Source organism: Lepidochelys kempii, chromosome 10 (assembly GCF_965140265.1).
Source record: "Lepidochelys kempii isolate rLepKem1 chromosome 10, rLepKem1.hap2, whole genome shotgun sequence".
NCBI lineage: Eukaryota > Metazoa > Chordata > Testudines > Cheloniidae > Lepidochelys > Lepidochelys kempii.
The window spans coordinates 69,920,289-69,945,605 of record NC_133265.1 but is presented as its reverse complement, the minus strand read 5'-3'; the positions used below and the strand labels follow the sequence as shown (position 1 = coordinate 69,945,605).

The 25,317-nt window shown below is 44.2% G+C and overlaps 1 protein-coding gene and 1 long non-coding RNA gene across 7 annotated transcripts; one reads left to right on the top strand and one right to left on the bottom strand.

Moving 5' to 3' along the window:
• Window positions 1-398: 398 nt before the first annotated feature.
• On the top strand, window positions 399-25,305 carry TICRR (TOPBP1 interacting checkpoint and replication regulator). 4 transcript variants are annotated; one of them, XM_073304143.1, is made up of 23 exons: window positions 399-571; window positions 947-1,108; window positions 2,586-2,871; window positions 3,938-4,176; window positions 4,440-4,683; window positions 5,007-5,139; window positions 6,272-6,435; window positions 8,276-8,485; window positions 9,422-9,573; window positions 10,774-10,874; window positions 11,244-11,337; window positions 11,492-11,571; window positions 12,312-12,557; window positions 13,618-13,714; window positions 13,927-13,999; window positions 14,944-15,090; window positions 16,914-17,004; window positions 17,586-17,647; window positions 18,590-18,745; window positions 19,462-19,616; window positions 20,019-22,296; window positions 24,223-24,333; window positions 24,689-25,305. In XM_073304143.1, exons 1-23 carry the CDS (start codon window positions 449-451, stop codon window positions 24,805-24,807), a joined length of 5,523 nt encoding a protein of 1,840 aa, XP_073160244.1. In that variant the 5' UTR covers window positions 399-448; the 3' UTR covers window positions 24,808-25,305. The 4 variants fall into 4 exon arrangements, with proteins under 4 accessions (XP_073160244.1, XP_073160242.1, XP_073160243.1 ...); XM_073304141.1 differs by having other exon boundaries at window positions 399-1,108; window positions 5,010-5,139; XM_073304142.1 differs by having other exon boundaries at window positions 399-1,108; window positions 6,272-6,414.
• LOC140895029 (uncharacterized) lies at window positions 3,150-19,636 on the bottom strand. 3 transcript variants are annotated; one of them, XR_012154044.1, is made up of 10 exons: window positions 18,763-19,636; window positions 15,512-18,071; window positions 14,898-15,128; window positions 13,571-13,611; window positions 12,282-12,538; window positions 11,231-11,637; window positions 10,737-10,849; window positions 9,415-9,457; window positions 7,918-8,448; window positions 3,150-5,103 (listed from the first exon to the last, which is right to left on the bottom strand). It is a non-coding gene; the product is annotated as an uncharacterized lncRNA (long non-coding RNA). The 3 variants fall into 3 exon arrangements; XR_012154042.1 differs by having other exon boundaries at window positions 14,898-18,071; XR_012154043.1 differs by lacking the exon at window positions 9,415-9,457 and having other exon boundaries at window positions 14,898-18,071.
• Window positions 25,306-25,317: the final 12 nt, after the last annotated feature.

Genomic DNA, 25,317 nt, shown 5'->3' with positions numbered 1-25,317 from the left:
TGGGGGGGACTAGCTGGGGGGGCAGCAGGGTGTGTGCGTGGGGGGGTCTAGCGGGGGGGCAGCAGGGTGTGTGCGTGGGGGGGGACTAGCTGGGGGGGCAGCAGGGTGTGTGCGTGGGGGGGGACTAGCTGGGGGGGCAGCAGGGTGTGTGCGTGGGGGGGGACTAGCTGGGGGGGCAGCAGGGTGTGTGCGTGGGGGGTCTAGCTAGGGGGCAGCAGGGTGTGTGCGTGGGGGGGGGGACTAGCTGGAGGCAAGGAAGCAGCTGGGGGGCAACAGCCTGTGTGCAGGGGGGTTAGCTAGGGGTGGGCAGTCTCTGTGCATGTGAGGGGCTAACTTGGAGGGGGCAGCAGGGTGCGTGCGTTGGAGAGAGAAGCAGGGTGTGTGTCGGGTAGGGGGGGGGGTTGCCGCCTGAGGTGCTTTGTGATTGGACAACTCCTTCAGTGGCAACATGACCTGCTCCCACAATGTGGTTTTTTTACTGGATGTGGCCAGCTCCCTGCAGAAGAACCAGCTCCAGCTGGGCTGCCTGAGGATTCTGAACTACTTGGGCTGCAGGTTTGGCCTGGCCAAGGTACGATGGGGTTTCAAGTTCTTTGACTCGTTGGGCGCCCGAGGCAGAGCCGCCCGCGTGGGTGATTTCTGTGAGCTGGGGCCCCGCAGCTGGGAAGACTTTGAGGAAGAACTGGAGTCCAGGTTTGGGGTGCAGAGCCACAAATCTCATTTACCTGGCCCAGTGCCGAGAGCCACCCTCACCCAGAATGTGCTGAAGGAAACACTACTGGATTACCAGTGGGATCGACCTGAGATCACCTCACCAGCCAAGCCATTCTTGAGGAGCCAGAAGAGCAGGTTGATTGTGGCCCCAGATGAGCCACTTGAGAGCCATATGCCCTCTGAGGGCTTTGTGAATGCCGTCTTTCTTTTCTCTCCCTGCCCTCATTCTCAGAGGGAGCTACTGCAGTTTGTGTCTGGAAGTGATGTCCATTCCTGCTGTGATTTGCCCTCTTCTCAAGAGGTGGCAGAGAAACTCTTACCCAAGAGAGTCCAGGAGATGATTGCAGGCCAGAAAATCACTCTGTATTGGGTAGACACTGCTGAATGGTCCAAGGTAATGAGAGCTAATGCAGTAGAGTATTTAAGACCAGTGTTAGTGTACCACTCCCTACCAGGTTTCAGAGTAACAGCCGTGTTAGTCTGTATTCGCAAAAAGAAAAGGAGTACTTGTGGCACCTTAGAGACTAACCAATTTATTTGAGCATGAGCTTTCGATGAAGTGAGCTGTAGCTCACGAAAGCTCATGCTCAAATAAATTGGTTAGTCTCTAAGGTGCAACAAGTACTCCTTTTCTTTTCACTCCCTACCAGTTATCCAACTGCACAGGATGATGTCAGGTAGCTTTATAGTCTAACCTTTTGGTGTGAGGTGACTTTCATTACAAATGAAATGAGTAGAATTATCTGCTTAATAGCTAATGGGCATCCCTGCTCAGCTGAGGCCCATGACTGGAATGGCAATTACCTTTGTTCAGATTTAGGTACACTGGAAGATGGGGAATCATAGAATCATAGAATATCAGGGTTGGAAGGGACCTCAGGAGGTCATCTAGTCCAACCCCCTGCTCAAAGCAGGACCAATCCCCAATTAAACCATCCCAGCCAGGGCTTTGTCAAGCCTGACCTTAAAAACTTCTAAGGAAGGAGATTCTACCACCTCCCTAGGTAATGCATTCCAGTGTTTCACCACCCTCCTAGTGAAAAAGTTTTTCCTAATATCCAACCTAAACCTCCCCCACTGCAACTTGAGACCATTACTCCTTGTCCTGTCATCTGCTACCACTGAGAATAGTCTAGAACCATCCTCTTTGGAACCACCTCTCAGGTAGTTGAAAGCAGCTATCAAATCCCCCCTCATTCTTCTCTTCTGCAGACTAAACAATCCCAGTTCCCTCAGCCTCTCCTCATAAGTCATGTGTTCCAGACCCCTAATCATTTTTGTTGCCCTTCGCTGGACTCTCTCCAATGTTTCCACATCCTTCTTGTAGTGTGGGGCCCAAAACTGCACACAGTACTCCAGATGAGGCCTCACCAATGTCGAATAGAGGGGAACGATCACGTCCCTTGATCTGCTGGCTATGCCCCTACTTATACATCTCAAAATGCCATTGAACCGTGCCAAAGTGCTTATTTGTGGGATGTCTCATCCATTGACTTAAGTGGGAGGGCAGGTGCTTAAATACGTGGGTGCCTAAATTCAGGCATCCAAGCTTGAAAGCTGTGGCCTTACCTTGTTAAATAGGAATGATAATACCTTCCTTGCAGGGTGGTTGTGAGGATTTGCTAGATAATGATTATAAAGCATTTGAAGAACCCTGCTGTATTGAATATAATTATAAAATGTAATTATGCATAAAAATTAAGGATGCAGGAAGCTATATTTAAGAAGAAAAAAGGCAAATAGGCCATCCCTCGCCCCAGTACCTTCTTAGATATTCTCTTGCACCATTTTCTCTAAATGACAACTATTTACATTTCCTGATAGTGATCATCTTATTGCTAGTACTAACTTGTTTCCTTATTTCATTTCAGGTGCTAGAGTCTCCAGATCATGCTGGGTACTGGACAATCTTTGAACTGATCTGTCTGGTGGGTGGCATCGTTTTGCCATCCGAGACCTTAATTCAGGGTTTGAGTCACCACAGAACAGAGGCAGCCCCTCTCTTTTGTAGAAAGTCCAGCTCTTCTAGGCCACAGTTTGTGCCATGGACCACAATCTTGCCCTTTACTTCAACCTTGAACTGTCTGCTCTCTAAGCCTTCTGTATTCCAAGCATCATTCCCGCAGCAAGAAGGAGCATTATTCCTCAGCAAGCATGGTAATGGAAGGGGTGGCCAGGCTTTACTTAATAATGGATTCTGTGTTAGAGACCAGAGCCATGATGTTTCCTCTTGCTAAAAGCACATGTAGAGGATTCCAGTTATTTAAGGAGATCTCAAATGATAACAGTAAAATAGAAAGACAGTGCCTTGAACAAACTCCAAAGGGGCCACTCATGTGTGAGCCAACATAACTAGGCTTGGAAGGATTACGTTTTTACGGGTGAATGTCAGTTTCACCATATACACACAAACCAAAGAAACAATATTTCCGTCGATAATAATCAAAATTTACTGATAGACGAAGTATGAAAAATGCTTCTTGAGAACTTATTAGAGTTTGATTTAAGGATAATAACGGTGTATATTTGTGATGTTGATTAACTGTATTGGTTATAAAGCTTTAACTTTTTGAATTTGTGTCTGCCATTAAATAAATAGCGTCTGACTTCTTCTATTGTTTGACACCCCCCATAATTTTCCTCATTGTGAAAACTTAAATTAATAAAAGTTTATTTTAAAGCATTTTTAATTTAATATCTGTTGATATTATAAAAAATACAAATTGAATTCTGCCCAGCCTAAATATAACTGTTGGCCTCTGTTGTGCTGTTTCTGAATGAATACAGATAAGTAATGGACAGGAGCCTGATTTGAGACCTTCTGAAGTACCTATACCTCTATTGCAGAGCCTTGTGCACATGCATGTGTGTGGGTTCCTGTGTGCGTTCCTCTCTTTAATCTGCACCACTTTCCCTTACCTTTCCTTTGGCCAAAGAGAGCTGAATGGGAGACCTCCTTCAAAGCTGATTAGATCAGCTTACAGGGTGTAGCTTTCCAAGTGATATGCAGTGCTTGTTTTTCTCCAACATGAGCTGAGTTTGCTGTCTCCACAGTGCTCTCAGCCCTTGTGCTCAGGACCACAAAAGCTCAGATCTTTCCTGTGGTCCCATAGCATACTTACCACAGAGCCACTGCCTGCCTGCCTAATCCATGAGCTTTTTTTACACTTGCTGCTGAGTCTTCTGTTCCTTTACCCATTGTTTGTTTTTTCACCTTGAATAGGAGTAGAGAAGCAGTGGAGATGTGCAGTGATTTTGGAGCCCATAGCCATGAACCAGAGACACTTCCAGAGTCCAGTCAGCATCTTCCTGAAAGGCACCTTGACAGACTGGAATTTGGTGAAGGCTGACAACTTCCTCACTGAGAGCTGGATACTGCAGAGCTCCCAGGCAGGACAATCAGAACAAGACATGTTGTTTCAACAGCTTGTAAGAAGGCTAATTACTGAAAAACTACACATGGTAAATGTTCCTGCCTGTACTTAGCTACTACCCTTTCTAGAAACTGCAAAGAAATAGCAGGCACTCATATTACAGTGATGAGGGCTATCTTAGTGGTTTGATAAATGTTAGTCTGCTCCACAAACTCATATTTTGTTCTAAATTTAGAAACTTTTTTACAAAATTCAGTCTCTAACCTAGTTGTGAGCTGCTTCTTCTGCCGTTTGAAGGCTGTTTATATTTAGTATTTTTAGATAACCTAGATGTCTTTCCCCTTCATATAGATTGCTGAAGTGTCTGCATCTGAAGTTTGGTCCCCCTGCACTGCAGTTTTATCCCCACTCTCTGACACTGTTGCAGTCCTTACCCTATTCTGCACTGAAAAGGCTGCTGAAGTTCAGAGATGTCTCCTCCAAGGAGCTGTGACTGAGAGTTCTTCCAAGGACTATGCCTTTCATCTCCCAGAAGTTGTGAGCAGTGTATTGAGTCAAGTTGATATTTCAATCAGAGATGATCTAGATAGTTCTGGTAAGTGTGTAGAATGCAAAATGAATCTCCTTTTGATAGTCCCTAGGTCTGAATTCTTAGAGATTGAAAATTGGTGTTCCTAGTGGACCGTCTCTGGCTTTGGAACTTGCTCCCTCTGGCTATCTGCCAGGGTCCAAGTTTGCTGGACCCCAGGCTACTGTGGTGGGTGGTAAGTGTTGTTGTTGACTGAGCATTTGCTTTACTGTGCTTATTGGAAAGGCTCGGTGACACGTGCCAGGTAGTAGAAGCGTTTGGGGCTTTGGGAGCGCTGAGGCCACTTGAAATATCCTTAGTTTCATTCTAACTTTTGCCTTTCTGTCCAGAAGAGCCTTCAGTCCCAGAGTGGGTCCAGCAAGAACTGTCCCGCACAGGTGGCTGGAATCCTGCCATAGTTGAAGGGTGGTACTCTCTATCGAACATCTGTGGAGCAAGTTCAGATTTAATGGAGTCATTCAAGTAATTCTCTTTCACCTATCCCTGAATATCATTTGGACGTTGTTACTTTAGACCAGGAAATGTCACTTACACTTCTCTAACTAATCTCTAAACTCTACATAATTACCTGATACTTGCAATGCTTGTTAAATAGGTAGATGTTACTGTACCTGCTTTACAGAGGAGTAAGAACCAGGGCTGGAATCCTGACTAGTGCTCCCTCGTTTTAAAAACTATACCAGCGGTTCTCAAACTGTGGTTTGGGACCCCAAAGTGGGTTGCGAACCCATTTTAATGGGCTCATCAGGGCTGGCTTAGACTTGCTGGGCCTGGAGTTGAAACTGAAGCCTGAGCCCCATTGCCCGAGGCCAGAGCCGAAGCCTGAGGGCTTCAGTGCTAGGCGGTGGGGCTCAAGTTACAGGATCCTGCCTGGGGCTGAAGCGCTTTGGCTTTGCCCTGCCCCGCCCAAGGGCTCTGTCAGGCTCAGACTTCGGTTCCCCCTCCTGAGGTCATGTAGTAATTTTTGTTGTCAGAAAGGAGTCACGGCTCAATGAGGTTTGAGAACCCCTGAACTAGATCTATGTCCTTTGATGCTGGGTATTTCTAGGACACCAAAATGAGACCGAGATACTGCAGACTTCATCCCTTAAGATTTAGTACAATCCAGCGCAATACAGTGAAGTCAATTGGCTCATTAAGAAGGAAATTTGTTTCTATTTATGCTTACTGGTGCCCCGTGAATGCTGACTGATTATAGTGAGATCCTCCTAAAGGGCTTTCTGTGTGAAACATGCAAAAAATACTTACTGAGGGTCAGGATGTGATTAGATTACTGAAACTGTGTTCTTGGCATTGGTCAGTGACATGTCTATTATACAAGAAGAATTCTTATTTTTTTTTCCTGAGCGTCACCACCTTAGCATAAACTGAAAATATTTTCCTTTTTCTCTGTGCCAGCACACAAACTCTAGGCAAAGTTTTGAGAGCAAGGGGTTTGGAGAAAGTAGGGGTTCTCTAGCAGGTACTATGCAGGGGATCAGGCTGAACTTTCCTGAGATGAGGGTGGGTGGGCAACCTGCAGTGAGGGTACCGAATTCCTCTCGTTCCCTGCTTCTGCTGATATCTATTTTTAATTGCTTTGACTTTTTTACAGGCTGCTGCAGGCTGTTTCTGCTACTGAGAAGGAAGAGGCCTCCCAGCCTGAAATGGAGCTGACACACTGTCTATCTGAGTTCTATCAGAGAAAATCGAGTGAAGCATCTGCCACAGCTGAGCCAAGGGACCACAAAAAAAGACGTATGTCTAGACGAGGATTGCGTGAGTGCTGAGCATTCCCATCATCCTGTAGTCTTTGGCATTTTGCAGCAACATTCTTGGTAACCTGAAACTTGAACACCTGACCTTCCCTGAGCAAAGGCACAGTTCTGAGCTGCTTCAGATGGTGGCAATGTAGCTTGTTTATTAAAGGGTAATGTTATTTATGCATAAAATGAACCCTGAGCCCCAGCTGGACCCAAGCAAAGCTGTACAGTTATTGACAAACCCATTTTCAATAACCATGCAATATGCAAATCTCTGCACTTTAGTTGCCTATTGCCTTCTGGACTTCTCATCTTTTTGCCCACAACTAACATGACTTCACATCTTCTCCACTTTTCTTAATTTTTTAAAATTAGAACAAACATTTTAACCAGCTTTCTTCTCACAATATTTAAGCATTAGACATTTCAGTATAATAATTCAGGGATACTTTATGAATGTCTTGGACTGCTAATCCCCTACATTTTCAGGGAAAGTTTACCTAGGTGGGATATAGTGGTGGAATTATATAAATAAGAAGCTGCCTCATATTACAGAAATTGAATTCTTTCTGACATAGGGAAGGATGCTTTAGTTTCTAATGCAGAACTAGGGTTTTTACCCGGTTAAGCAGCTCCACTCTGGGAGCATCTGAATCATATAATCCCTGTATAGCTATTTCTCAGTGACATTTCAGTTAATATGCAGATTTCTATACTCTGTATTATAAACCCTCTGCTCTAATTAGACTCTGTACTCAGGATTTTCAAGCTGCTTGCCTGCAACAAATATACCACTTAATCATCATTCTCTCTTCACTGAAGCAGAAAATCTCTAAAATGTACTTTAAACATTAGGAGAAAATGCCCAAAAAGCACTGAAAAGTGGGGTTTGCTTTTTAAAATTAAAAAAACTGTATTTCCCTGTTTACAAGCCAGCCGGACACTTGTCCCCACCATAGCTCATATATCTGGATTTATATTGTCCATCCTTCACTGTTGATAAACAAAAATGTATTGAAATCATTCAGAAGACATGAGCCTGACGCTTAAGGAGAAAGAGGCTGAGGAGAGGGAGGCAGGAATGACAGAATCTTTTAAAGAATTTTTAATGTTTTAAGCCATTTGCCCCCCTCAATTTGAGAGCCCATTTTGAAACAACAGACTGGGGAAACCTTTTGTTAAGCTGGTAAAAACCATGTTCTGAGCTAAAAACAGTTTGGTTTCCAGCCTGGTTTTTAGTCCAGGATACAACTGTTGTCTTGAAAACAGGAAGCTGAGCTTGCTCTAACATTCTCCCCCCTTGTGTAACATGGTACTCTCGTCCTTACTCTAAGATGAAGCTACTTGCCCTGGGTTCCTCTTCAGTCACTAATGGGGTTGCCCCTCTAATACCATTTCTCTTGTAGAAAGCACTGAGCAAAGGCCAGGTGCCCGGAATAACTGTTTGAGAGCAGTGTATCTATACATTACGATTACATTGGGTACGTGTGTTGCATACGTTCAAAGATCATGATGTGGCTAGCTAACTGAAAACAGTTAGCAGTCTCTATTCCTTCCTAGGTGAGCTGGAGATCCACCCTTCAAAAAGGAGGCTGAGCCTAGTGAAACCGGCAGAACCACCTGCCTGAGTCTTTCCCTCACATTCTGAATTCTTCTTGCCCCATCACTCTGCCGAGGGAAGCTAACGTTGCTGTATTGAAATTTACATTTTAAACAACCAAAAATTTATGTTAGCGATGTAGCATCTAGCCTGTCTTGTGGTGCCAGTGTTCTGCCGGATGGCGTCTTGTGATCACGCCGTCTGAATTCCAACTCCTCTGTGCCCGATGAGAATTTAACCTTTTGTGATCCTACAGGGGGGGTCCCCCGGACTCCAGTCAGGCAGAAGATGAAGACCATGTCCCGCTCCCTGCAGATGTTGAATGTAGCAAGGCTGAATGTAAAGGCTCAAAAGTTTCAGCCAGATGGGGTGCCACCAGCAGCTGGTGAGAAGGTACCTCAGAAGCTGTTACGGAGATCAGATGATAAGCTGGAAGAAAATCGAAGAGTGCTGAAAATCTCCATAGGTACATGTCAGACAGGTTTATTGGCTCTGGTGTTTGTGACGGGGGCAGAGCAGAGCAATTAGGTAAAGTGGCATGGCAGCAGATACAGGTTTGGGGCACTCTCTTGAGATTCTCTCTCTTCATGCCAGTGGGGGTGAAGTTCTTTCCCTCTGAGGTTTGCTTTCTAGACCTTTATACTGACCTATTGGACTGCATAATTTGTAGCATAGGATGTGGTTAATTACTCCTCTAGTTGCAAAATAATTGAAAGCAATGTGAGACTGTATACGGGAGGAAACAAAGATGTCAAAGCATCTAGGTGTAGGTGGAAACAGTTATGCCCATGATATGGGGGGCTTTCTTGTCTTAGGCTTTATTCTGAGGCAAGGAAAGAGCCCTGTGAAGCTACCTCTGGTGTTGATCTATTCCAGTCCTCCCTCTTGGGATTTTGAGGGGGATTTGACTGGGTGGCACTGAAGCTAAAGCCCCAGGAGCCCAGGCAGGATTTCATTTTAATCTGATGGTGTTGGCTTTTGTTTTCATAATTTGGAAGTGAAGGCTGTGCCAGCTATAGGTACTATAGCTTTTTACTGCTATCCTGTATAGGAATAGTCCTGTGTGCATGTGGGGAGGCTCGCATAGCGCCTGCCATTCCAGACAGTAGGTCTTGCTGCCCCCAGGGCTTGGTGTCTGTTACTGGCATATTAGAGGTAGTCTGGAAGCCTGTTTCAGTCTGAGAAGGACTGAGAGCTTTATCGGTTCACTTGCCTTGGGTCTGAGTTGAGGATTCCTGAGGGACTTCTTTTGTAAATCTTCTGTTGGCCTGGCCATCATGTTGCAAGAGAACTGCTGTTACAACCCCACTCTGTTACATGGGCCTGGTTATTGGAGAGGACAGCTGTATCTGCCCATTCATTACTTCTTGCTTATAGTTCGTTTGCTCTGCTTACCTTGCAGATTTCAAAACTGAAGAGGAGATGCTTTCCCATTTAACTGCAAATTACCAAGAGGCTGTGGTTAATGGAGAATTTCTGACTTTTGTGTGTGCACGGAATATGGTCACAGCCATTAAAAGCTTTCTGAAACCAAAAGATGCCAAAGAAAGAGAGGTAGGCAAATCTGTTGACAAATGCATATGCTGAGGCTGTGCTTTCAGTGACGCAGGTCTTTCCAGTTAATGCCACACATAGATAAAGATCTATGTAAAAGTGTCTCCAGGCTCTTAAACTCTAGAGATGTGGGTGTTTGGTTAAAATTACATGCCAGGATCACTGCTGAAGTATGAGATTCAAGAAAAACTCACTAAATTTTAGAATTATTTCATCGTGTGTGTGTGTGTGTGTGTGTGTGTGTATAAATGAGCCAGTTCAGGCATGCACACACAAACCTTCGCTCTTCTGCCTGAACTGGTTCATTTATACAAGAATCAGACCGTTATAAGAAATGTACTGCCATGGAGTTCTCTGGAAAATTGTTTGTAAACTAAAAACTGATTTGGTACTGATTCAAAAGAAAATGTATTTGAGTTCATATTTGAAGCAACAGCTGGGGAGTTGTGGGTTCATAAGGCTATTTAGAAATAAAAAATTGGTTGGTTCACAAATAATTGAAGGGAGGAATAGTGTGGAAGATACAAAATTCCAAAGTTCTTTTGAGGGTCCTCCAGTCAAAACCAGATCTATGTCTGCACACTTTCCTGCCTCCTGAGTGCTTACATTAGCTACATTTTAGTACAGATAAGACCACACGTATGGATGAACTGCAATAACACTGAATTGGTTTCCTTTCAGACACACTAGATTGTTCATAGACAGAGATGGAAAAGGCCTATTATGTCACATTTAGTTCTTCCTCTGCCAGAGGCCAGGGCAGGATTGTGGGGTGGGTTTTTTTTGTTTTTTTTAAATCCCTTCCTACTAAAATGTCTGCCACTTCTGTTGGGAAATTATTCTACGGTCTACTATTCTCAACCCACGGCCCAATCAGAACATAGCTGTGACCCATGTGACTTCCTCAGGGCTATACAGGTAGTGGCTGAGGCCCACATCGCACAGCGAGCCGCATAAGCGGCCCACAATGGTAAATTGGTTGAGAACCACTGATCTAACTGATGGTCTAAATTTTCCCTGCTTATTTTCATCCCTTTACTCCTTATTGTATATTCTTGTACTATTTTTACTAGCTTCAAAACCTGGATTTTTTTACTGAGTTGTCTTCCATAGTACTGAACAAGTTAGAATGAGAACTTGCTGCATGATGAGGGAAAAAGTACCTTGGAGCCCCTGTGCTATGTTTCTGTGTATTTGCAGGTGGCCTGTCTGGACAGAGTCCGAAGTCATCTCCTGAAGTCCAGCAAAACTCTCCGACAACAGTATGATGTCAATCCTAACAAGGAAACCAAAGTCAGAGAGTATGATGCACAATATTCTATTTACTGCAACTTAAAAACCACTGCAGTTTTGATTAGCTATTTTAGAGGTCACTTTGCAGTACAACTAGAGATGTATTTCTATGGGCAAATCTTCAGGGATAATTTCTGTATCAAAGTGAGTGAATATCCACTGCAGTGAAAGCTTTATTACAGCGAGATACAGTGTTTAAGAGAACATGTCACTCCTTTCAAGGAAAGAAAACTAACCAAATGAATTTTATATTAATAATCCCATTTCCCCCCTCCCCCACCCCCAAACCTTTGAAAGCTCTAGTCAGTGAGCAGTAACATGAATGTGACTGTTTGACTAGAAAGAATGGCAATAAATTACTTACTGTTTCTGTGTAGGTGTCAGCTTCAGGTATTTCTGCGCCTTGAGATGTGTCTGCAGTGTCCCTCGCTACAGAGCAGAACAGATGAAATGGAGCAACTGGTGGAGGAGGCAAGTAAATACGGCTGGGCTTCTAGATGGGATTGGAAATGTTGACCTGGAACACGTAGCTTTCCCAGCCCAATTTTCTTTGCTCACACCATAAGGCTCGGTCTTGGAGCGGTTGATCTGTGACACTTCTCCCCCATCTGATCTTCTCTTACAGATGACCGAGATGCTGCGCATTTTGTGTCTCACTGAAGACCCAGGGTACCTTACAAAGTTTCTTGAGGAAGTCTTAGTAGCGTAAGTGCTTTATGGTGGTGGTTAAATATTAAATGTTATCACTGGAATATAGGCTTGGTTAGGTACCTGTCATAGGTAAATGGCAAACTTTGAGCATTGATTTCAGGTAGCTTTGTAAAACTGTCATGAAAATGTACTAGCTCAGATACAATCCACTTGCCATACTTTATCCTTATTGTTAAAGAAAAGACACATGATATTTTACTTGCCCATCAAAAACAGTTACTTGCTTAGGACGAGTAGAATTTTAAGTCATGGTAAAGGCATAGGTACAAAAGTTAGAAGTGAAATCTCACAGGGGTGGATTTTGTGGGTCTTGCTGCCTATTGTGTGTTTGACATGTATTCAGGCTTGGAAGAGTTAGATTATTTTTTTCCCCCCCAGTAAATGTCGATTTGACCATACACACACAAATTGATGAGAAATATTTATACCAATGCTAACTGAAATTTACAGATAGACAAAGCAATAAAAGGGCTGCTTGAGAACTTATTAAAATTTGATTTAAGGTATTTTGACAAGCTGCAGTTCAGCAGTTATAAAGCTTTAACTTTTTGAATCTCAGTATTTATTGGTGGTTAAATAATTGTATGATCATCCCATAAGTTCCCCCATTGTGAAAATTTAAATAGATAAAAATAGAAAGCTTAAAAACAAACATTGATATGTGTCAAAAGTAAAAATAAAAATTTGAATTCTGCCAAGCTTACCTATGTTGTTTATCCGGTGGTACCTTCTAGATATATGGACTCCATACCAAAGACCCTTGGTGGTCTTTACTACAGTCTGGGTACGCAGATTCCTCCGAAGTTGGCATCTGTTCTGCCTGCAGACTTCTTCAGTGATGACTCGATGACTCTGGATAGTAGATCTCCAACTCTTCCTCCATCTGTGACATCGGTCCCAGCTCACAGCACAGCTTCCCTAAGCACTGAGACTGATCAATTGGAGGAGCTGCGCACCAGATCTGCCAAAAAGAGGAGGAGGTATTTCCTAAGGGGGAGGGTTTTATTTTGTTCACAACCCTGTGACTGAGTAGCTATCTAATCTATAGTCCTCATCATGGTGAGCTCAGTTGCTGGATAACTAATCAGGGCTGATCTTGGTAAGTATCTAATGAATTAGTTCATGCTATTCAGGCCCTAAATCCGTTAAATCACATTAAAAGCTGTGCCATGCTTCTGGGAATATGGTTGTTTTGTCCATGGAAATGGAACTGTGCCATGATGGGCTTGTAAGAGAAAATTGTGGCTTGGGCCTTTGACATAAATTAAACCCAGAAGACATTTTAGTTAAAAATTTGTCTAACTACTTTCTTTATATCTGGATTAATGACTAATGCTAGTTTTAAACAACTTAATCACGCTCCATGGGAACATCATGGCCTATTGTGTAAATTGATTAGCCAGGTAAATGAATTTGAATCCTGCCTTTGTGATCTGTTGCCCAATTTCTCTTCTGGGAGGGGTTCCATACCCCAGGCTGGAGTGTTCGTTTATTTTTTTAAAAGAAATCAAATCAAACTCCACCAGATTTCTTAGACTACAATGGAGTTAAATGAAACCCACCCAAACAAGGAATTTGCAATCTAACTCCATGTGCTGAAAGTTTTGCATGCTCTGGGATATCCTGCAGTCTTAATAGTGTCACTGATCTGTACAGATACCAAGTCCATTCTGTGGAGGAGTCACGCTGTGCAATATATTTCTTCAGGAACCCGAGGAGTTAAAGATGAAACTGAATTACTCATTGTGGCTGAGCCTAGGTGATATGGTTTTGAATGAATTAAGGACTGAGTTTCAGCCTTGTTTTTGGATTATAGTTGGAGCTGTTTTATCAAAACACCTAAAGGCTCCTTGCAGTATAGATGAGGTCCCTGTCCCAACGAGCTTGCAATCCTAATACAGATGAAGTCTGTAATATGACCTGCTTGCCTCACTAGAAACAAACTCAAGTTATGTTCCATATAAGAACTGATATCAGTAGAGCTGGTACTTACATTTGTCTGTCTTTATTCTATCTTTGTTTCTTGTACCCTTTCTAAAGGAATAATGCATTAGCCAGACACAGGAGCATGACAGAAGCATCGCAGAATTTACGCCAGATTGAAATTCCCCAACTACCCAAGAATCCCATCAGAAAGGTAAAGCTTTCCTAGGGGATTGGGTGGGGTATCTGCAGCATTGTAATACCACATGTGGGTGCATTGTGTTCTTTGCCTATTGAGTTCCCTGTATCAGCTGCACAAATCCTTGTGAGGCAGAATTTGAAAACTGAAATACTTGTCTAAATGTTTCACACTTATGATTTTAAGTATAAACTAGCAGTTTAACACTTATTACATCTTCATTTCAGGAAAACTCTCTCTCTTACTTTGCCACGGAAAAAGCCCATCAGCTGCTTCCCCTGCAGAAGGAGGCAGTGCAAGGTATGACAACTAGCTTCTCCATAGAAAGCTGAGTGGTTCCACACACGGCTGATTTCATTGTACATTGTAGTGAGCCAGGAGTGTTCCACAAATAAAGAGACAGGAAATCTGCAGGAAATGTTCCCACGGTCTGTGGAAACTTTGGGGAAAAGTATTGGCGTTCGTGAGTTAATTCACTCAACACGCTGATAGGCTGTTGAGTAAGTTACTGAATAATTTTATAAAAAATGACTAATTTCAATCAGTGTAGTCTCAAAAATATACAAAATGTCAGTCTTCCATGTCTCCCTTGATCTGCCAGTTTCCTTAGATCTTCTTAGATTTCCTTAGATCCTTTTGCCTCTGATTCATGCTCAGAGGACCACAAAGAAATTTGATATAACAACCATTGGGCTTCAGTCACCACCCCATTGAGACGAAGGGGCAGTTCATACTCCATTCTTATCAAAGCTCTCATAAATGTCATGTTCAGGATATCTTTGCAACTAGAAACTTGTTAATGTCGGTTTCAAAATTCAAGTGTTCTATAAAATGTTAGGTAACAAACCTACCACCGGTGCTGCAGCTCAGATTCTCTGTCGTGGATATTTCCCATGGCCCTAATCGTGATCCTTTTGGTGCTTTGAACTCGACCTACCTTCTTTCTCCTTCTTAGCCTCTTTCTGTAGATTACTGTCAAGGGAACCCTACATAGCTGACAAGTGTAAATAAAAAGGAACCCTCATAAGAGAACTCCAGGGTGGGTTTGGGGAAGGGCATGGATAGTGACTGTTTTCACCAGTACAAACTACCTCTTCAGTTATTTGGCTTTTTCACACCTTTTCAAAAGTTATTTGCTTTCATAAGTGTCGGGTCTATTTACATTCTTCCTACCTCCAGTGCCCCATGAGAGAATTACCTTTGTGGTATATCTACTTAGTTTTTGCCATTTCTGGTGCTTTCAGAGGTGACAAAAGTGCGACGGAACCTCTTCAATGAAGAGATGCTTTCTCCATCAAAAAGGTCCCTGAAGAAGATGCCTCGAAGCCAGTCAGTATCAGCTGTGGAAGGTCTGAGACACAAACGCCGCTGCTCTGACGAGGATGGTAGAGGTGGGATATGAGCTTACGCAATTGCCTATATCTGGGATCTGCAAGAGAAACTTGCATTTACTTCCCCCGCTTCCATAACAAAACAAGAATTTCTGGCATCTCTTGTTACCTGTAAAGTGAATTTGCTTCCTATTATGGAGATGGTATTTTTAGCTCAATGCTGCAGTGATTGGGTTGCAAATGGTGCAGGGTAATATTTAAATCCAAACCTGTTTTCATCTGTAAATTAAATATTTTCTCACAAAGAAAGCAACTGTTAATCAGTGAAGATCGCTTGAAGTGAAAACCTACCCACACAAACCCTTAAAGAAAACATCCATGTAAGAGATCGTTTAGCGTACCTTGACACTCAGACATCACATTCAACTTTCATTGACTTCACGCCTCTATAAAAGGGATGGAGTCTGTGCAAATAACTCACCTTCCTGTCCTGAAGGCAGCTTGGATCTTTTAATCTTTTTTCATGTGTCTGGCTGCTGTGGTACAAGAAAAATGAGAGATGATTGAATCCTTATACAGACCATTAAAATGTGGATGTCTGTGAGGGTACTGTGCATTTATCTGTCACTAAACTCAATTCAATAGATATCAGGGCTATCCCCTGAAGTCCCAGGTGTCTGTATTTCTATACTATTAAGTCCCATAATTGTACAATGAAAGTTAAGCACAAACCTGCTTAACTTTAGATCCCTTCCTTTTACATTAATGCTATCTATTATTTCTTTAGCACTGTAGGTGTACTCAGTGCATTACAGATCTATGGGAAGACAAGGTTCCTGCCCCAAACAACTAACAACTTAAGTACACCTCTACCCCGATATAACGTGACCCGATATAACACAAATTCAGATATAACGTAGTAAAGCAGCGCTCTGGGGTGCGGGGCTGCGCGCTCCAGCAGATCAGCGTGTCTGGCTCCGATACGCTTCTCTGAGCAGCATGTTAAGGGTCCCAGGCAGGGGTTGAGGGCTTGGATAAGGGGCAGAGGGTCTTAGGGGACGGTCAGGGGATAGGGAGCATGGGGGGTTGGATGGTTCGGAGGTTCTGGGGGCAGGGCAGACGGGGAACTGGGGCGTGGGAGTCCCACGGGGCCTGTCAGGAGGCGGGGGTGTGGATAGGGGTCGGGACAGTCAGGGGAGAGGAAGCAGGGGGGTTGGGTAGGGAGCGGGGTTCTGGGGGTGATTAGGGATGGGGGGGTCTTTGGAGGCAGCGGTCAGGGGACAAGGAGCAGGGAGGCTTAGATAAGGGATGGGGTCTTGGGAGGGATAGTTAAGGGCAGGGGGTCTCTGGAGGGGTAGTCAGGGGACAAGGAGCAGGGGGGGTGTTGGATGGGTTGGGGGTTCTGGGGGTGGGAAGTGACTTAATAACGGAAATGCTCGAGGCCAAAGCAAGTTCGATATAACGCGGTTTCACCTATAACACGGTAAGATTTTTTTGGCTCCCAAGGACCACGTTATATTGGGGTAGAGGTTTAGTTATTTGGGCTACTTGCAAGATAAGGACTTAAATTAGGTCTAATAAACGAGGGAACAAAGGGATGTAACATAAAAGTTATGTGAATGGACTAATTTCAAGATTTTATATATAAAACTCACCTTTAACTGTAAAATTTATATTGTGTGTGAGGTGTGCCATGAGAGCAGCTTGGCTGTTGTTTTGATGGTTCAAACTGAAGTGTACAATTGCCCACCTGCCCTGAATAGAGACTAAATAATATGTAGATGTGATCTATAAGGCTCTAAAATCTTCACACTCCCTCAATCCTATCCAACTCCCCTCTCAGGCTTGTTTTCAATGTCTGATTGTGGTTTCATCACTTTCAGATCATCGCAAGCTACTGACCAAGAGAGTCTCAGAGACGCCGCTGCACAAACAGATCTCCAGGAGGCTGCTTCATAAACAGATCAAAGGCCGGTGAGTGAATGGTATTGGGTAGTTCTGAAATGTTTTTAACCAACTGCTGGGTGGCCAAGATGTGGACTTCAGACCAAACAAGTACTATGGAATTTAGCAGTGTGGATACAGCAAGACAATTTGTGGAGACTACAGGTCCCAGCATTTAAGTGAGGACAACAACCACCTGCTTCATCATGCATATTAAATGCATCTCTTATGCTTGCATCAAGTTGCCATTGTGCCCCTTAGGCAAAGTTGGGTGCCACTTCTTAGGGTTCCCCTACAAAGGCTGGTTTGGTGGTGTGTTTTATACAGTGAGTTACTAATGAGAACCAGGGGAAATCTCAGCTGAAGTTGGGCCTGTTCTCCTGTCTGTTACTTGTTTGTGCCACAGCTGGAAAGACATCCTGTGGCCAGATTGATCTCTTGATGGGAGGCGGTGCCTACTAATCACATGTTGAGACTACCTTGCAACTTGTTGATGTGGCCTTTGTTAGCAAATGGTGATCTCTGCAGCTCTGAAAAACAAATGTTTAGTTTACTCTCAAACCAGGCATGGTGTTATGGGGAGTCTGAAATGTTTTCACTGTTTCTCCAAGGTGTTCTAATCCTGGCTCTGACATCAGTATTGTGGAAGAATCGCCAGAGAAAGCCATGAGTGGTAGGTATTAATTTAATACAGACTGATCACTTTCCTTTTTTTACCTTGCTGCAGTTCATACTAAGATAGCACCCTTCAGTCTGGATGATTCCCAAGGACCCTAAACTACAATATATAGAGAACATTCCACCCCTGGAGTGGAAGGCAACAGTGAACTATACAGAGCTTTTAAGAAAGAATGAGAACTTTAGGGAAGCAGAACATAATTCCCCAAACTGGCCATATCACAGCTATGAACATCTCAACTTTTGCCAGGAATGCTGTGGGACTTCTGGACCGCAGAAGCCACATTTAAAAGACATTACCTCCTAGCCTTGTGCTGGGACCCCTCGTTTCTCTTCTCTAATATACTACAGCATAGTGTCTGAGGCTCTGCAGAGAGTTAGGAGACCACGTGGTTCCAGCTGGTCAGTCTTGCCCCCAGCTAAGGAACAGAACAGCAAGATGGGTTTGGGGTGAGACGAAATGAAGAGCAAAAACCAACAATGGAATTAACTAGTCAAAAGACAAAACTCTTATTATCCAAAGAAGCCAAAAACATGTTTTCCTAATATTACTTTGCTAAATAACTGTTGTAGATGCCACAGAATGTTGAATGATTATGAATGGGAGGAGATGTAGCCATAAGGCACCTTTTTAGATACGGGGGGTCTTTGCAATGAAGATATTTGGACTGGAAGGAAGCATATGTTGTAGTATTAGAAGTCCCCACTGAAGTTGGGGAGTTGGGTTTCCTTTTAACGCTTTTCATCTTCTGATTTTATTGAATGTTCCACAAACTAGCCCCTTCCCTGCCTGAGACAGGGTTAGTGAACAAATGATTGTTGGATAGCTGCAGAGAGATCCCTTCCAGAGGCACTTGTCTGCCAGCTGTAGCTTCCTTTTGGAAGTGGTGTGTGTTTTGAGAGAGAAAGCCCTGATAGTATTACTCTTGACTTCCAGAAGTGGGTTTAAGAAGAAGTCCGCGCATCAAACAGCTGTCGCTGAATAGGACACACTCTGGCTCTTTCTACTCCACCGCACAGCCCAGCTCACGGAATATGCAACGAGTACACTTGGTACAGCGAGAAGTGACCTGTGTTAAGCAGGATATAACAGGTACTGGGGTTACTTACCTGGCATTAACTGCCGTAGGTAGTCTAGCTGCCAGATTCTGGTGCAGAAGCATTTTCTGGTTGGCACTACAGACAGAACTCTTAAGGGTCTGAGGCATCTGTTGTGGTGAGAACTGCCAGATGGCATCCATTATAGCCAGCAGAATATAGCATTTTTGTATTTGGAATCTGTGTTAGGAACCACTGTAGCTCCATTCTCCTATGAGAAAAGGAAGGTCTTTATTACTCAGCCAGCCGAGAAACAATCTGACCCAAACCAAGAAACTGCCTTACCCATTAAACGTAACATAACCTTGTCAGCAGCAGGAGTCCTAAAGCTGCTGCCAGACCCAGGTCTTCTCTGTGGGAGCATAATGCAGTGCTTGATGGACTCTTCAGAAGGATTGTAAACTGATTCTACTGAGCAGTTCAGGACTTAGTCGTGCTATTCATCCTAACAGCTTTGTCCTTGAGGACTTTTTCCACACGTGTGTGTTCAGCTATTAGTAACAGCTGTTTAGTGTTAGTTATTTTCCTGTGATACTATAGAAAACAGTACTGATTAGCTCAGGATGTGAAACTTTGGGTAGCCAGCAAAGAGCAAGTGGTGCCAATACTGTAGCCCTTTAATTGTCTCTGAGCATCTGAGTGCCAGGAACAACTGTGCCCAATCACATGTCAATGCTTGGTGCCAATCTAACTGCACTATGCTTTTTGAAGGCATTCCACAGTATCCTGATAACCCAACCATCCCGTCTCCCAAGAGGCTTCTCTTTGGAGCAGTTCTTGAGGCGAATAGCCCTAAATTGAAGGATTCACTTGGAACAAGGAGAACAAGACACAGCTCAGACTTGGAGGAACCAATTGCCTATCAGGTAAAAACACCTTCCCACTCTCTCCCCCTCTGCTTATATGTACTTAGAGAGACAAGGTGGGTGAGGAAATATCTCTCACCAGAGAGAAGCTAGCCCAGTAAGAGAGACAAGACACAGTGTGGCTTGAAAGTTTGTCTCACTCAGAACTAGTTAGTTAGAACAGAAGTTAGTCCAATAAAAGAGAGTGCCTCACCCATCTTGTCTCTCTAATATCGTGGGACCAACATGGCTACAACTACATTGCATATACGTACTTGTGCGTCTTTAAATAGCTCCTTCTGTTTGTGTGTGACTTAAATTGTGCGGCTCTAGTCAAACAGCTTCTGTGGTTTTTATCACCAGAAATGGGTTTTAAGATGCCATTACACAGTAGTATTAAGTATGTTCTGTTCTTACTCTTAGACTCCCCAGAAGCCCCTGAGCTCTGCCAGTAGAATGCCAAGGAAATCCCCTCGTACTCCACACAGAACACCAAAAACGTTGAAGACGACTCCTGGCAAAAGTCCAGCTGCTAAGCAGACTGCAGCTAAATGTTTGGGAAGGTATTTCTCTCCTTCCAGACAGGAGAAGTCACCACCTTATCGTAATGAAAGAAAGAAGGCTTATTTAGCACAAGTAACTCCTCGGAAAGATTCTTCTCCAGTGAGATTATCCTCCCCTTACAAGGAGGTGGGGTTACTGACTCCAGAAAAGCAGGCTGGGAATGAAGTGCTTGATGATATGTTTAGTGCACCTCTAAAAGATTCCAGTCCAGCAACTGCTTCATATACAGCAGCACAATTGCTTTGTACTACCAATGAAAAATCTATCACAGACCCACAGACTCAAAGACGCTCCTTGAGATCCTTCCAGAAAACAGCATCTCCAGCTTCTATTCAGATGCAGACTCTCCACGTGGAGATTCAGAGAAATCCACAGCTAAATTTCCATTTAGAGTCAGTGTCTCAGCCAATGGAAGCAACTTCCAGGAAGGTTAGATGTGCAGCTCCAAAATCTTCGAGTCCAGTGGGTGGAGTGGCTGCTGCTTTATCTCCAGAAGCCCAAGCCACTTTGAAAACACGGTCTTCACTTAATTCTCCTTTTGAATCTTCCATAAAGACTCTGTCCACAGATTCTCCTCCTCACAGTAAAACAAGATACCTTGACTGGGAGTTTAATACACCTAAAAAATCTCCTTTGAAATCTCAAAACATCGCAGGCACATCCCCAAGGAAAGCCCTAGGGTCTCCTATCTGTGCACCTGGGCACACCAAATGTGGAGAAGAAAATCCTGCTCTTTCGCTCTCAAAGTCTGCTAGAAATAAGCAGAAACATCATAGTAATGGTAATGCTAGGCTTCCTGCACAAAGCTCTCTGATTCATGAGCCCAAGGCTTCTGAAAGTGTCCACATGTTAGAGAGAAGTGAACTAGTGGGTATAGATGCTCAGGGCTCCTCCCCAAGAAAGGATCAGAGTTTGGAAAAGCAACTGTCCCCTGAAGGACATGTGCAGATCTCAGATGTTGTGAGTGAGTGTGAGCACTTAGATTCCTCTTCTTTAGACAGCAGAAAGAGTGATGCCTCAGAAGCTAGAGTTTTGCCATCAGAAGAGCCTAAAGAGTCAAAGACGTTTACTGTTAAGAAACCCTCCAGATCTGACATTCTGAATGCTTTGCCTGCTACCTCAAAGTCTGCCTCTCCTGCCTACTCATTGCGCTGCACGCCAGACAGAATGCAGCGGGAGGCTGCAGCACGACTAGGGAATCCTGAACTTCCAGCAAAGTTTTCTACTCCTAAAAGTCATAAGTTGGCCTCTGCTAGTCCACCAACTTATGAGGTTGAACTTGAGATGCAAGCTTCTGGCCTGCCTAAGCTTCGCATTAAGAGGGTTGGTTCTGGCTCAGCCATGGAAGTACAGTCACAGCTGAAGACCAGCAAACCCAGTGGAGAGGAAAGTCCCTTTAGTGAACTTGCTGTGGCCTGGTGTGCTAGACACCCAGGAAAACTAGCAGCTGCCTGTGTTTCACCGTCCTGCTGTCACTCTTCTCACAGTACGCCTGGGAAGGGTGGAGGCCAGACCTACATTTGCCAGTCATACACCCCAACTAGCTGTGCTTCTAACACCACCTCCCCATCTCATGTGGATGCTGGAGTTCCCTGGACACCGTCTCCAAAGCACAAAGGGAAGACCACCCCCGATGCCATCAAGGACTGGCCACGGAGAAAAAAAGCAGCAAACAGCAATGCCAATGGTGGCTGCGGTCGATGTGAGAAGCATGCAGAATGTACAGGGAATGTGTCAGCAAGTGAAGAGGGAGGAACAATTTCTGACCAGTGCATCAGCAGCAAAGCTCTGCGGCTGGCTGACTTTGAACTGGAAGGGGTTTATAGGCTTCAGGACCAGTCACCTTCCAGCGACACTGAGCCCCGAGCTGATGAGGGTGCTTCCACAGGGACTTTTGGCCTGAAATCCAGGAAGCGGGCCTTTGATCTCCTGTCTCCAGAGGAGGAAACCAAAGGAGAGGCTAAGAGGTCTTGCACAACTAGAGACTACCTGGATCTGGTCAGCTCTTCCACAGATGAGAGCAGCACAAGCAAAAGGAGGATATCCACAATGCCTCCTGGTAGAACCACCATGTCTTCAAACAGAACTCCTGGGCCACAAAGTTCCATAGGGGATGACGATGTCTTCAGTGTTTCAGGTAATCCATTGTCAAGTGTCACCCTACTGAAATGCAGAGATGCTAATTTGAGAATTTGGAAACAAAGTGAGATGCGGCTGGGAACATGCAGCTAATACATCAGAAGAAATTTGAAAGGCAGATCTATTGGAATGAGATGGAAGGGTGTGAATGGATAGCAAATTACATGAGTCCTAATGCCATATTGCAGCTAAAAAGACCAGTGTTGATTAGGGTGTATATGCAGTCATGTCATGGACTTGGTAGGTAGCTCTGCAGCATCAGAATATTTGCCTCTGTTGTGGGAAACTTTTATTAGAATATTGACAAATTGGAGAGAGATCAGAGAAAAGGATAAACTGACTGGCAGCTGGAGGCTCTTACATGGGGGGGGATTAAGGGCTAAAATGATTGTGGAGTCACATCCCTGTCCCTTTTCTTAACATAGTGAAAGGGTATTAAAACCCATGATTGGAGAGTTGTAATTTGGGGTGGTAGCAATGTGGTGAAACTAGGAGTAATGGAATGGGAGGAATGTAAGCTGCATATGATTGGAGAATCTCCCTGACATATGTATTAGGCTGGGGTGTAATAGCCTCAGGCCTTGGACACTTTAAATTGAGCAATATATTAGACACCTGGAAGAATGCTGCATGGGTTCGTGGGATATGGAGTATGATTCTATGCTTCTCACCCCTAGGCTTGCCTTCTCTGGTACCAATAGCTTTATTTCCACTCACCCTTTTTCAGCATTATGCATTTCACTCTTTAAACTCATTTTAAGAGGTTGGTTTTTCTCTGAAGTAGGCACATGCAAGAAAGTACGTATTGTACATGCAAGCACCACAACTGTGTGCAAATAGCCATGTCGACAACTGGCCCTTAGCACTTGCAGTTTCTTATTTTCAGGTGCAGACATGGCAACTGCACACTCAGATAAGACGTGCAATTATATGCCCATGTCCTTGCCAGCAGTAATGCCAAGTCAGCAACAGACTTGGAAATTACAACTAATTTTATTAAGGGGGTTTGCAGTCATAGTCAGTATTGTAAGCAAGGCCCCATAGATTTCATGTCCTTGGAATCCATCCTTTGTTCTACAACTTATGTTGTTTTTTTAAGAATTGTTTCTATTCCTTATGGTTGCAAAGAGCCCCTTAACTATGATGCTAGAGTAACTGATGCTGTGTCTGAGTCTGCAGACAGCCTGAAACAATAAGTACTAAAAGTTACAAACTGACAATTCTTCCTGGGTATTCTGTTAACTCAAAAGCTTAGTTATGCCCTTAAGGGAAGTGTTGCTTACTCCTTCACATAAGAACCAGGGGTCACCCAGTGAAATTAATAGGCAGCAGTTTTAAATCAAACACAAGGAAGTACTTTTTCACACAACGCACAGAGCTCCTGTGGAACTTGTTGGCAGGGATATTGTGAAAGCCAAAAGTATAACTGGGTTCAAAAGAAAAATAGATAAGTCCATGGAGTGTAGGTCCATCAATGGCCATTAGCCAAGATGGTCAGGGACACAACTGCATGCTCTGGGTGTCCCTAAATCTCTAACTACCAGAAGCTGGGACTGGATGATGGGGATAGATCAGTCAATAATTGCCCTGTTCTGTTGAATCCCTCTGAAGCATCTGGCACTGGCTTGTCAGAAGACAGGATACTGGGTTAGATGAGCTATTGGGCTGACCCATTATGGTGGTTCTTATATTCTCTGCTGATCACTTTAGTAAAATCATTCGCATATCCCAAATTGTCTCCCACTCCTTCCTAGACTTCTCAGTTTCCCCTGACCATCTCAAACCAGCAGTTGTTGACATAGGGCAGCGTAAAAGCCAGCTCTTGACTTACTTGAAAATTTCCATTGTGCCACACCAGTGTGCTGCAGTAACCAGAGGCCTTGGCGGGAATGCTGCAGTTTCACATCTCATTGTGCTTTTCCAGGTTCAACTCCACCAGTGAAGGGCTCCCTCTCTGCTAGTGGTCTTCGAGCACTGACCCAGTCCCCGCTGCTCTACCAGGGACAAACACCATCTCGGAAGAAGTGTGCCAAGGGTAACCATTACCTGTCATTTCATAAAGCCTTGCACTCAAATAGATACTAGACCTGTGATCTGCCTGCAGTTAAGTCAGGTGGAAAGTGCACAGGCTCTGTACCTAGGAAAGGGGGGTGTGGGGAAAAGCTGGAGGATTTGCTGTGTCTGTGCCCAGCGGGCTCCTGTTGCCAAGGAGTTTGGCCTTAGAACTGAGGTAAAACTGAGCTACATTTGCTTGGGAGGGTGGGGAAGTAGCGTGGGGCTAAAATGATTTGAAGGGAAATGGAATTTACTGGTAGTGGGTTTCCTGAGGCAGGTGCTGAGCTGTAAACCTGAAAGGGTAGATTTTCACTAACCCTTTCTGCCCTCTCTAGAAGATGAGCTGGATGTCTTTCAAAGCATTACGGACCAAGAAGTGTCTCCGTTCTCCAGTGCAGGCTCCCGGAGGCGGCCCCTTAGCAGGACTTATTCACGGAAGAAGCTACTCAGCTGAACTCTGCAGCCAGCGAAAGAGAGTACTTGAATGATGATCTCGCCCACTATGTGGTACATGCTGCTGTCCCTAAGAGAGCGAGCTTGCTTTTTTGAACTCATGGGGGGCTCATTGCTATAGGGACTTGTCTGTAGCCAGGATGTGGGAATCCCCATCTCCACACCTGTGGGGTTTAATGAGGAATCAGTGTTTGAATCAGCCCTGCAAGCTCCTCCTTCCATTTGGCTGGGAAAGAGGCAGTCATGTGGCAGTGGGAATAGGGAGGGCTCCTTAGGGTTCACTAGAAAGTTTTTTTAACGTAGTAGGGATGTATCTCCATCTATTCTAATCCTGGTTCTGTCTTATGGGTGTTTCCCTGTTGGGGTTTGTGTGCCACAGATTCAGTTCGACCACGTGAAGAGAATGGTCACTATTTTAGCATTCTTTTGTAAAAATAAACTAATCTGAACTGCTACTTTTGTGCTTTGTGTTAAGAATTGTGGATCTGGTTCTGGGAGTTTGAAGGGCTGT